This window comes from Cydia pomonella, chromosome 11 (assembly GCF_033807575.1).
Source record: "Cydia pomonella isolate Wapato2018A chromosome 11, ilCydPomo1, whole genome shotgun sequence".
NCBI lineage: Eukaryota > Metazoa > Arthropoda > Insecta > Lepidoptera > Tortricidae > Cydia > Cydia pomonella.
The window spans coordinates 13,568,003-13,580,726 of record NC_084713.1 but is presented as its reverse complement, the minus strand read 5'-3'; the positions used below and the strand labels follow the sequence as shown (position 1 = coordinate 13,580,726).

The 12,724-nt window shown below is 37.2% G+C and overlaps 1 protein-coding gene across 6 annotated transcripts in view; it reads right to left on the bottom strand.

Annotated features, from left to right (window-relative positions):
- Positions 1-12,724, bottom strand: part of LOC133522893 (cytosolic purine 5'-nucleotidase) — a 29,459-nt gene that overhangs the window by 3,235 nt on the left and 13,500 nt on the right. For all 6 annotated transcript variants that reach the window (XM_061858362.1, XM_061858363.1, XM_061858361.1 and 3 more), the window contains 10 exons: positions 10,867-10,940; positions 10,007-10,124; positions 8,674-8,769; positions 8,299-8,445; positions 5,146-5,422; positions 4,084-4,258; positions 2,490-2,712; positions 1,735-1,882; positions 720-874; positions 35-134 (listed from right to left, as the gene is read on the bottom strand). In XM_061858362.1, the coding sequence (XP_061714346.1) occupies positions 35-134; positions 720-874; positions 1,735-1,882; positions 2,490-2,712; positions 4,084-4,258; positions 5,146-5,422; positions 8,299-8,445; positions 8,674-8,769; positions 10,007-10,124; positions 10,867-10,940 (1,513 nt within the window). The remainder of the gene's footprint in view (positions 1-34; positions 135-719; positions 875-1,734; positions 1,883-2,489; positions 2,713-4,083; positions 4,259-5,145; positions 5,423-8,298; positions 8,446-8,673; positions 8,770-10,006; positions 10,125-10,866; positions 10,941-12,724) is intronic.

The following is a 12,724-nucleotide window of genomic DNA, read 5'->3' as shown; positions in this document are numbered from 1 at the left end:
AAATAAATTGATGCTAAAATCGACACGATTATACCTTAGCGTCCTTAGGGTCCAGGTCGGTGGCGCTCTGCTCGTCGGTGTCGTCGCCCACGGACGCCACGCTGTAGGCGCGCACGGCGCTCGGGTGCCGGGACCTGTACACACTCGTACATTATTACGGCTTTCTAATATTGATTTTCATCTTAATCGATCTAAAAAATATAAGGTATATAAAGGTTATCATGACGTTCCAGATTGAGCAAAAATGCTTTCGTATGTCCGGCTATTAAAGGTTGCATTACAAAAAATATCACGTAATTTTGTGAGCAATGGAGTTGACAGCTGTCAGGTTTATGTAACTGGCACTAACAGAGGTTTCCTTAATTTCTCGTTTTGTTCTATGGGATTTGCTATATTCCGGGTTTTACTTTTTCGTGAAAAATAAATCGGCGCCATTTCTAAAATGCTGACAACCGGCTATTGCATAAAATTTATTGGTACGAGTAAATTAGATTTCGAAAATTATTGGATTTTTTTAAATTGCGAAGCCATGTTTGCTTGATCTACTGCTTACAGAATCACTAGTTCTAACATATAGCTCAAATAGACCCAAAACTGTGGGAGTAAACCAACGACAGGGTCGAGTGGAGAAAACGAGGCTATATAGGCCATTCTCTAGCAGTGGGACATTAGTGGTAGGCTAATAAAAATAAAAAAAAATATCCATCAGATGGCGCGACCTGTCGATGGTGGGCGCCTCGAGCGTGAAGCGCTGCTCGTGCGCGACCGTGGACTCGTGCGGCATGAGCATGGCGGGCGCGCGGAACATGTAGCAGAACGGGTAGTACATCAGGTTCAGGAACGACGCCGCGTACAGGTCCGCGTATCTCACCACCTGCGATGCCACAATAACTATTTACCCCCTTATTCATAAACGTGTACTAAAGTTACGAAGCCGCTAATAATCGTTTGTCCCTTTCCATTATACCAATACGTCGGAAAGGGACAAACGATTATTAGCGGCTTCGTAACTTTAGTACACGTTTGTGAATAAGGGGATTAGAAATTAAATTAAGCCGGTACAGGTTATATTAGCTTCAGAAAATAACACATATGGATGTCACACGTCATCAGCTTTAGCCCTGAGTTCTAACCTCATTTATTAACAGTCATTTAAGAAAGTTAAAGCATTAAAAGAGAATGAAAAAACGCTAATACACTTAGCTGCAAAACTGACCCAATAGAAGCATCTTAGTAGAATGTGGAGAAGTTGATGTCAATCAAGGGGAGGGGCACATGATGAATACAAATAGTACTCCTTGAAATTTCTACAAATCGGCGTTGATGAATTTGGCATTTTCGGTTATTTTGTAATTTAGAATTGAAAAGTATTTTTTTTTTCCAATATTTTTATTTCCTCCTATGAAAATTCCAAATGGGGAACCATACACAATTAAGAAATTACTAAGTGTATATCAGGCGTCACAACCCGATTTCGAAAGATACCACCCGGCACAATAGGGAATATTACGCGAAACTCTGCGTAGGGGGCGCCACTACGAAAAGAGAAATCGAAATATTGTTATCTAACCTCTCTATCACTCTGGCCAATCGTCGTCAAATAAATCCTTACCAGTAATAAAAAACAAATTGTCTGGACCATGCAGTATGCGTTAGGCAAGATGCATCTTGTGCGTGACGTCACAGATCGCCAGCCACTGCTTCACTTAGAGCAACCTTCACATATAATTTTACCTGTGATGAGAAGAAGGTCTGTCTGGAACCAGAGCGGAATAGCGAGCCGAGCATGCCATAGGCGAGGTCCATCTTGTGCGTAACGTCACGGATCGCCATCCGCAATTTGGAAATATCTGGCTTCTCCTTTGTGCTCGAGTCCAAGTCTCTGAAAAGTAGAAGTTAAATATGAGTTTAATTTACATGTAAAATAATAACTTACAGTAAACCGTCTGTAATTCAAACTTTTCTGTAAGCCACAACTATGAACAATACCAATGACAATGAAGTGGAAACATTAGAAGATGGAAGGGCAATAAATAGTTTTGTCGAGGATAAAATGTGCCTAGCTTTTTCAAACGATGGACCCTACTTTATGGTAGGAAAAGAAATCAAGGCCACGAAGCTTACAGATGTAGTAACGTAGTGGCACTACTGACCGACATTGAACCAGTACCGACACTTCAATTTTTTATCCAATGAGGGTAGGAAGCCAACTTCTTAATGTGGCAACACTGTGCACTGCACTGCGCTGAGGGCCTACCGCTAACCACGATCGACATGTTGCTTCTCTGTCACACTTACAGAGCGGCTACAACTCGAACGTGGTACGCGGTAGGCCCTCTACAGTAGCTGCACAATGTTGACGCATTGGGAGATCGACTCCTATTATTATTTACTTGGATAAAAATATCGAAGTGTCGGTCAGTGGGGATACGGGCGGATATGTTATTATAGCATTGTTCAGCATATGACATTCAGAAAATATTGCTTACTTGTACATATCTCCAAGTTGCACGTCCAGACTCTGCAGTTGCGCGAACAGCTGGCACTTGTCCGTCCACACATGTAGCTCCTGCACCAGTTCAGGCACGATGAGGAAAGTGCGCCAACCGCCGATCTTCTTGGACTTGAGGATATCGCCAAAGATGTGGTCGCCGATGTACAGCACGTCCTTGCCTTTGGCGCCGATGAGGACAGTGAAGACGTCGCAGGAACCTTCCAAACAAAAAATAGAAAAACTTAGATCAAAATTGAAAATTTGGAACGAATGTTTTAAGTAGGTACTTTAATTTTCTCAATAAACCAAAATAACATCAAATTACACGATTTGCCTTCCTAAAATAACATACTTGACTAAATATAAAATACATAAACTTTACTGCGCCTAGAATAAAACGGGGGAATCCCCCTAAGGCTTACGGTCCTAGCTTACATATAAAGTACTTATTCAGTTCGATGAAATGTAAATCATATTCATTTTAGATTAGAATAGAGTTTCGTTCGTTTTGTTTCATTAAATATCAAACAAAAGAAAATCAACTCTATTTTCTACACTATAGGTTCAAATTTTGGAATTTTAGGAATATTCGACATAGAAATATATAACATACCATTAGTTTATGTATTTACTTACAGTGAAAACTAAAAAAAATAACGAAATAACGGTAATTTTTCTATGAAATTTCATTTCGGGAGAAAACGTTTTCTACTAACTAAATCTTAACAAATCACTTTGATTTTGATGTCGATCGCTTCAGCATAATATATTATAGGTTTATAGGCTTCGCTTCTTAGATTTTTTTTGTTTGTTTCGCAAATTTTGAAGGAAACATACATATAAACCTAGTTTTTCATTGTGTCAACAAAATACTAAAAAAATCATGGAGAATGGAAAATATTTAGAAATGGAAAAACGTTTTCTCTATTTGTTATATCGACGGTCACGTACTATACGTACAGTATGGCTCACGCTTAGTCCGAAATATGCTGAGGTCTCTTGTTTATGTCTGTGAACTTTATCATTTGACAGGCTGACACCACATTAAGATATAGCGAGGTGAATGGTTCTGCTTGTGTGGCTACTGATACAACGCGCGAACACAACACTACTTCTACATTCTTCTGAGAATTGGTTTCAACGGGACTATTATATGTTAGGAAGTATTACGTTGTTAAAATTGATTTATTTCACTGGTAAAACTTGACTAATCATATTTGCACGAATCTATACCAGTCAGATTGTTCATATCACACGAAATACGAATAACGATTGTGATATGTACAATTAAACGATGTTTGGTATATCTACGCTACGAACATTATATTTGTAGATGTGAACATAGTTTTGACCTTTGCAAAAAAACTCACTCGAAGCAACAGTACTGCTTATTTGTTAGGTAACGGGGCTAATATGACTACCTTCACAGTAAACGAATCCCTTATGCAAGGGGGCTAGACATGGTGGCCCATTTTGAACGCGCTCGTCTCAATGTTGACCTCCCATAGCGTTGTCTTCGCCGAAGAAAAGTGGCATCTTCGCGATAACCTTGTCTTATTTGCCATATTAAATGATAACTAAGCAAGTACCTCCAGAGTAAACGAGTCCCTCATGCAAGGGCCCGACGTGATGGCCCATTTTGAGTGCGCCCGTCCTTGTGTCGACCTGCCGTAGCGTCGTGCCTTCGCCGAAGAAGAGCGGCTTCTTCGCGTCCACCACTATGTAGTCGAAGTACGTCCGCCAGTTTCTGTGGGGCTCGCCCGGCTTATAAAAACAATAGGGGTATTTATAACATTATTTATTCTCCAAAGACAATAACACCAACCGACCTGTAGATTGGGAGAGCCTTTTTTCTTAGCAACAAGTACTACAAATGTTCATTTAATTGTGTCAGTGAATAGCGTAAAATTATGAAAAGGAGGCCTAGATCTAAATAAGGAATAAATTTCTGGAAAAAGGTGCAACTTATGCGTCTTATGACCCGTAAAATGATTCTTATTTACATATTCATGAGAAGTCGTTCCAAGTTCTTATTTCGTATGAGGGAACCAAACATTTTATACTAATCGCATGCGTCATGTGTCTTTAACTCGGATTATAGATTAACAAATTTTTCACCGACGTATAAATATATAACCTATGTTCTATATAGATATGGAGTAAACCGTAAACAAGTTATTTTCGGGCGCGCCTGTCGCAACAGAGTTAATACGAAAGATGACCAGTTACTTATGTTTATTACGGCTATAAATCATGAATATAATATGAATCCCGCTGACTTGACTAATCTAATACAATTGACAATTGAGTTGAGGTCCCCGTGGATGTCGTATTATTTAGAAGTGTAACATGTTTTGTACATCTCGGAAAATGGATATATCAAAGCGCCGCGATGTCGCACACGCCGATCCTTGAACTTCCAACATATCTACTATGAGATTTAACTCCTAATTAAGGGCGTTATTCATAAATGCGCTACAAGCCTCACTTAGCTATTAATCGTTTGCTTAATCTGTAATTTTAACTTATATACTTGTAAAAAATTGAAAAAGACATATAAATTAACTAATTGAGTTGAGAGATGTCAAGAAATTCCGAAAACACACTATGTTGAAGTTTAGCACTATATAGGTATTTTGATTTAAAATTACCTTCGCTCCATACGGGAAATCGAACAGATACGTCATGATCTTGTCCGTAAAGTTGTAGTCGCTGTTCGTGAGTATGAACAGCTTGGCCCCGCTCTCTTGGATCCTAGACAGGAACATTGGCAGGCGCTCATCCCTCTTCAGGTACAGTTCTAAGTTCTCTGTGGTCTTCTGCTTGAGGTCGCCGTGGATGTGGACGTAGTCGACGGCATTGCGGACGTCTTGGAAGATGGATTTGTAGGACATAGCTAGGTCGCCTGCGCGGACTCCCGTCTTCTCTCTATAATATATTTGGTAAGTTACTATAATTTATGTTATGAACTAACAGACTATTGGTATGGCTAATCTTGTTGAAAAAAAGGTTTAAAAGGTCTGTCTTTATTATGCTCGTGGGCTAATGTAATAGTTTGACCGAGATCAAACATCAAGGTATTATCGTAATGCTACGCGGGTGTTTCACATTTTTAGTACTAGAGAGAGGAGGAGGAAAGGAGATATTGGTTTCTTGTTCCTTAATTAAATGGATCATCAGGTGTGCATGTGTTTCTTTATAAACTAGAAACATAGGGCATATAAGTTTTAGCTTTGACATTGTTAATCTTGTAAAGTTAAAATAAAAATGTAAATTTTACACAAAATATATAATATAGCCAAATTATACATTTCTAATATAAACATATAGTTTAATAGGCAACTAGCAATAGCATTTATTCTTATGACAGTTATAATAGCAATGTTACGCATCGCATTTATTATCCAGTCCATAATCTGTAGAATACTTAAGCATTAGACGAGTCAAATGTAACGTAAATAACGTAATAAAAATCGTTTAAAGGTATTCGAGTAACAAGCACCTCGACAGACAATACCAGAGTAGAGGCCAGCGAGCACTTTTGTTCAGTTTCAAGTTCAAGTACGTTTTACTGATAACAAGTATAAAAAAATGAATAATAAGTGTATTAAAAAGTATGTTTTAACCTCAGGCAAAGAGTACATACAGTAGATAACGGGCTGTCTAATGTTTTAATGGAATTACCATAAATCAATATAGCTTTATGTCCTTCATTATCTAGGAAGAACTGCGTGTTTAAATCATATCTAATGCGTAACAATAGTTTCCCTTGCTGTGCCATTACAGTCAAGTTAAAATCTTATTTAGAATTATAATGAAACCCGTAAGGCGCAATTCAAGCGCGTGTTAAAGCTGTTAGGAAAGTTGTAGCGTCATGTTGATTGACCTAAATCGTTTACACGGGAGCGGGACGTGACTTATCGACACTAGACGAAGTTTAAGGAGTTGTGACACGCGATGTGCGCCCGGTACCGGTATCATTCTACTTTATTTGCAATGTCACGAAATTTAATATATTATGACTACTTCAACTATATGGATTAGGTATGGAATGGTTTAAAACAGAGAACTTTCATTTTTGATACAAGATTTTATCGCTTACTATACTTTTCTTGGAGACAATTCTAATAAACCCAAACACAATTAGGTTGCGTTGTTTTATCACAGAGTTCCTACAGTCACCTTCTGTGTCCATCATCAGATCAGCTCGATGGGACCATAATATATATTGCATTTTCACCCAGCTTTTACATATCTAAATGTATGCACCTATATTATATTGAATGTATGTATATTTCAGCTCAATCGAATGAGAGTGGGTCTAATTTAGCTAGCAAGATTTGCCTCGAACATACATACATATACATTGCAAGTCAAATACACGCTTGTAAATAACAGCAAGTCCACGCTATTAATATAAAACAAAAGAAAATGATTGTAAAACTTTTGACTGAATATAACGTTATGCCGAATTATTTATTTCGAATAATATTCGGCATAATATTGTTCATGTATATACTTCACATTTATTTTTAATATTTTTGGTTTAGGGTCATATTTGTTATCATTACGAGAGACCGCAGTAGAGATCAACAAAGTATTGATAGAATGACCACTCTCAAGACTGTAAGTAAAAGGTATTCAATTTTGTCAACAGTCTCAAATGTCCCAATAAAGCGGCCCCTAATCTAGAACGGAAGTTGGGTAATGGAATAGCTCGCGTGTCGATATTATGCAACAATGAGCCTGGTCCGGTCTGCCCACGCACTTCCCAATTATGCTGTACCTGGGAGCGTGTGCAGCAATGTGAATTGTTGCCTAATCGGGTAAACTTTAATAACGCCGAAACTTGAACACTGCGAAATACGTAACTAAACTTGTACGTTGAAACAATTTCCGTATTGAAGTGAAATGAGTACAGAATGTTGAAATATGATTTGATTACGTAAAATAACAATAATAGAAAATATAGTACGCCAAACTGCAGGACCGGTACCAACATTAAGTATCTATTCCCGGAACATATAGGTACATATTATTGCCCGCCACATAAATCCATTTTCACCTCAGCAGCTCGAGCAAGGGTCATTTTCTGCTTAAAAGCAGTGAGCAAAATCGACCTTTACTCACTCAAAATATCTTAAATAAAAATTACAAAAAAAAGTTGTCGATTGTTCTGTCAATTGATGTTCGTTATTTCCGTATTATTTTATTGCAATTACTTTCGTTTCGTTTCATTGCGGTACTTAAACTTCATTGTTACAATACCTTAAGAAAACATGAGTGAAATAGTGATGAAGAAGGATTAAATGTTTTCAGGTTGTATTTTACCATCCAAATATGTTCTCACTTCTGATGTGAAAAGTCTTGTGTACTACACGAAATCAAAGTTATTTATATCTCGTGCGCTTTTGAGTCCCTTACTACGCTCAAGATTATTTCGCTTGCACGGCACTCAAAATAAGCACTCGAAGAAATACCAAGCTTTGCTCTCTTGTTGTACAAATAGCTATTATAATTCTCTACTTCAATACTTTTAGTGTCGAAAATTGACTTTTTGGACACAAAATGTACCAAAATATAAGGTCCAAAATTGACTTATGAGCGACGCGCAACGATACTCAAGGGTCTAACTCTATTTAAATATAATTCTTAGTATATAATTATATTCAAATAGGAAAGGTACGAGTGCTTGCGTGTGAGCTAGTCTTCTTTGTTATAATGGTGATTGATGGATTGCATATATAACTTATACTGGGCATGATAAAACAGAGCACACATACATATATTATAATGTCGCTTACCTGCTGTAGTCCTTGGAGTTAGTGAAGAAGTCAATCAAACAGGCGATTAGATACGTCTCGGGCAGGTTGAACAGCGTGTTCAATACATAAACTCGAGACTCGTCTAATGTCAAGAATTTATTTGGGTACAATTCGTATACTTGTGAACTGAAAAAGAAGTCAATGTATTAGAATGTGGATATGAGATTAAACTGGTTGTTATTGGATGTTAAAATATGAAATTGCCTGTATGTATGTAACAAATAGGTATATTCATGCATTTATGTATAAGACTAATGTTTATAAAAATAGGCTAAGAGATAATAAGTAAAAAACATAAATCAGGAGCAATTTCATAATCTTAACACGTATCATGTTAATGTTAAAATGACTTACTGTTTAAGAAACTCAAATCCATGCACGCACACGAGAATGTTACCATAGGCGTCTACCTTTAACAGGTTACCGTATAGTGTGTCGAACCACAGGCCTCTGAAAACAAAGTATATTTTGAACCATCATCCGAAAAATATTTGTCAGTTTTCGAACAAGAAACACAACTGGTCAAACTCCGACCACGCTAAGTTTGGACCAACTTGTTAGTAACAATGCGTACATATCCGAGTGAGCACCTTGGCATGAAACCTTAGCGGTTTTAGTACCTTGTTCTAAAATCATCTGGGTGCGTAGCTAACGAGCCAGTCGTTAACGCTCCGTAGCGAACGAAATGCAACTGTCACTGTCGCTCTAATATGGAAGAGTGATAGAGAGAGATGACTACGCTACGTTACGGAGCGTAAAGGAATGGCACGTTGGCTAAACACCCTGAAACTTAAATTTAACGTACTTTATGACGAGTTGCTGTGTACATATATCCAGTGGTGTCCATTGGTATAAATAAAGGTGCAGGATATTGATTCAAATGCATCAATAACTTAGAATTGGATAGTGTTTTTCTATCGGTGGAACGATACAGAACGGGAAGATCTATACGACTTGTGATAAAACAAATGACTACTTTATCGGCAATACTATATTTTCCGTCCCTCCTTGCCTCGTTTATTCGATGGAAAACCCCCAAAACTTTTGTACATAGGACTGATGATTTTTGATTAAGGAGCTATACGGAATGTCATTCGATAGTTCTTTGATAGAAGAAAAGAAGTTATAAAGAAATAATTAAAAGTATACTCTGCCTCCAGAGCAAACAACTTTGCCCAACGTTGATGATCTTTATTTGTAGCAAAATTATGTTCAGATCTTTATGGAACACAATTGTTCGTTAACTGAGAATATTTGATAACAAAAATTCCGTGAGAGACAGACATATTAAATACCAAACCACCACCGAACCATTAGTGAATGAGTCAGACCAAGCAATGTTGGGAGCAATTTTGATAGCCCAAGTGTTAAGTAAACGTCTACATTTCATAGACGTTTGACGTTTAGAAAAACACTTGCACTGTCTGGCCTATCAAAATCGCTGCCAACTTATCTTGGTTTGACTCTAGTAAGTGTTGTGTGCAACCCATTATTTGACAATAATGCCGTAAACGAGGGTAGTTTCTCGCCTCTCCTGCCGCCACCGGTGCCCGCGCCGTGTTATCGGGCGCTGAGAGCTGCGGCTCACTCCTCGGCACGGAATTTAATTTGTCGAGCATTTTTCGAATTAAAATACGTGAGTTACCCGTTTTGGATATATTTAATATGATAATATTTGTATACATACCTGACTGGAAATGATGGATCATATTCGAATTCTAAGATTTCTTTGGGGTATCCTTTGGTTACTAATCTCTCTTTGGTTAAATTGAATCCTAATGTTTCATACTGTGGTGATTTATACTCTGCAACGAAAGTACGATTATGTGTAATCTGAATTTAACAAAACAAAGAGCTACTTTCTGGAAAAGGTATTAGTTTAAGAAAAAAATCTGCTCGCGTGTTTGGCAGCCGAACTAGATGGCGCCATGTTTTGTGGTAACTGAATTATCATGGTGTCAACTTTTGTTAGACAAAGTTATCGCAATATGTGCGTAGGCGTTCGGCGATTCTTCACTAGTTTTGTTTTTTGAGGTACGAATTTTTCTTAGACTCTACATCTCTTATATATTAAGTTATACTAAATACAGGTTAAACAGGGTGTTTGTTTAATACCCGGCAATATTTCGCGTTGTGAATATACAGGTCAAACTGAGCAACTTTTACAATGGGATCATCCCCAAAATCTCAAAATAGAAATTGGCTCTCCGATAGAAAACATGAACATCGGACCAGCCAAAATAGATGAAACAACCATTTTTTGTGATTTTGGGTTTGGTCCCATAAAAGTAGTTCAATATCATTTGTATGTTCAATATTATCTCGAAAAATAATTCCGGAAGTTAAAAAAATTTCTTGCAAAACATAAAAAAATTATATTAAATGCCAGTAATAAAATAGTACGTAGTTTGACCAAGCTAAGTAGGCAGCGAGTGCAAGTGTTATTTAAACATCGAAATTTGACGTTTAAAACAACACTTGCACAGCCTGGGCTATCAACATCGCTACCAACCTGGTTTAGTCTAAGTTTGGCAAGTGAACACTCACCGGCCAAAGTGTAGTCCATATCGAAGCCATAGAACTTGATGTTTTCCAAATGCAGCGATCTGTTCACGAAGATTCTGGAACAAAATGGTTTATATTAGCATTCCACGTACGACGCGAAGTATACATTTATTCAGCTAAGCTGTTTCTAATTCAGTGGTGTTGACAGTATCAGTTTTTATTATAAGTATGGAAATTTAAACACCAGAACTACGTCGTGGCGCTTGTAAATTCCGCTATGAGATCCGTCAAATTTGAACAGGAACGAAAACCTTATATTATATGTCTTTTCAAAAGACACATTTCGGAATTTACAAGCTCAGAAGGTACAATTAGGACGACTCTCATGTATTTAAAAAAATGCTATAATTACTCCAACTATTTTCAAGTATGACTTTTAGAAATCAATTGTGACATTGGTAATTATGATTTATAACTTATACAGAGTGTAACAAAAATAGTGGGGATCCGTTTAAGGGCATATTCATTATCGTGTTCTGATTAGGAAAATGTAGAAAAAAAAATTTGCATATGTGTGTAGGGTTGGCCGACTTGGACGACCTGCTCCATAGAAAATTTTTTTTTTCGCGTAAAACAAATTATTCTTCTACTTTTCCTAATCAGAACACGTTACCATATATCCACCCCCACAACGAATCCCCACTACCTAAATTTAAACATTGTACTATAGGACATACAAGATTAGGCTTTAAATTCAATATTTAATTTTGAGTCGAGTGGCTGTTGAGTTGTAACAATGTGCTAAGACCTTAATACACTGTAATACAGTGTAAGCTCGATAACGCGCCAAAAAGTATTTTCGCCTTTTAGCACTGTTACGACTTATCTTACTTTCGCTTTGATTAAATTTATTTCGAGATACAAATGTATCAAAGTAATTAATTATACAAAAGCCTATTCAACACTCTACTCTGCTATCATAACCTTATAATCGATATTCAACAGCTCTCAAGCAATAAATGTTATGCTCGTGTAAACTTTCAATGAAGACAATAGACCTAAGCATGTGTGTAACGTAAAGACGTTAGTAGAAGAAGTAAAGACTTTTTCTATTATTGGAAAAATAATTAAATCTGCGTGATGTCGGGCATGTTTCTGTGCACGTCAGCTGGCCCTGTATTATCGCTTACAACTTACAAATCGCTTCACACAAGGAGTATTCACATGATCTCTAGACCCGTAACAACTACGTGTACCCAGAGACCATAAATACATTGGTTAACTCGTGACAAGAGAGAGTGAAGAATAAAAGCAGCTATGACGCCAGGGAAAGTTGTAATGATTTGACCTACAAACTGGACGGAAATTTTTCCTAATTTCGAATCCTAAACAGGTTCGCTTGTTAAACTAATATTGATGTGGAAAACTGTTTGAAGTTTGAGAAGTACGCACGTTTCTATATACAAATAAAAGTGCAATCGGCAGAAAAAATACTGGTGTGTTCTAAATAAAAATTACAGGTCGTTAAAAATAACACTCCAGAAACGCAAGTGTTATTTAAAGAAGCAATCGTGGCATGGAAAGTTTGATTGGATCGGTGGGTTTAAAATCGCTGCATACATATATATAGTAACTGGGGTATAAAGTGTATACAGACACGCGAACCATCGACCAGTCTGTGGGTATACAGGTTGTTAGTCTTATGGCTAAAATTCTAGAGCCATAAGGCATTTAATTGAACTAGCCTCACCACGTAAGACGGTTGATGAGGTAGTTGTTTGTGGTGGTTATTTCCACAGAACGTGTTTAATTTTTAAATAACTTCTGAGTTAATAGAAAAAATATGACACATTTATTCAACCTTAATTAGCAAGAATGCTAGTGTCTGTCCAAAACTGAA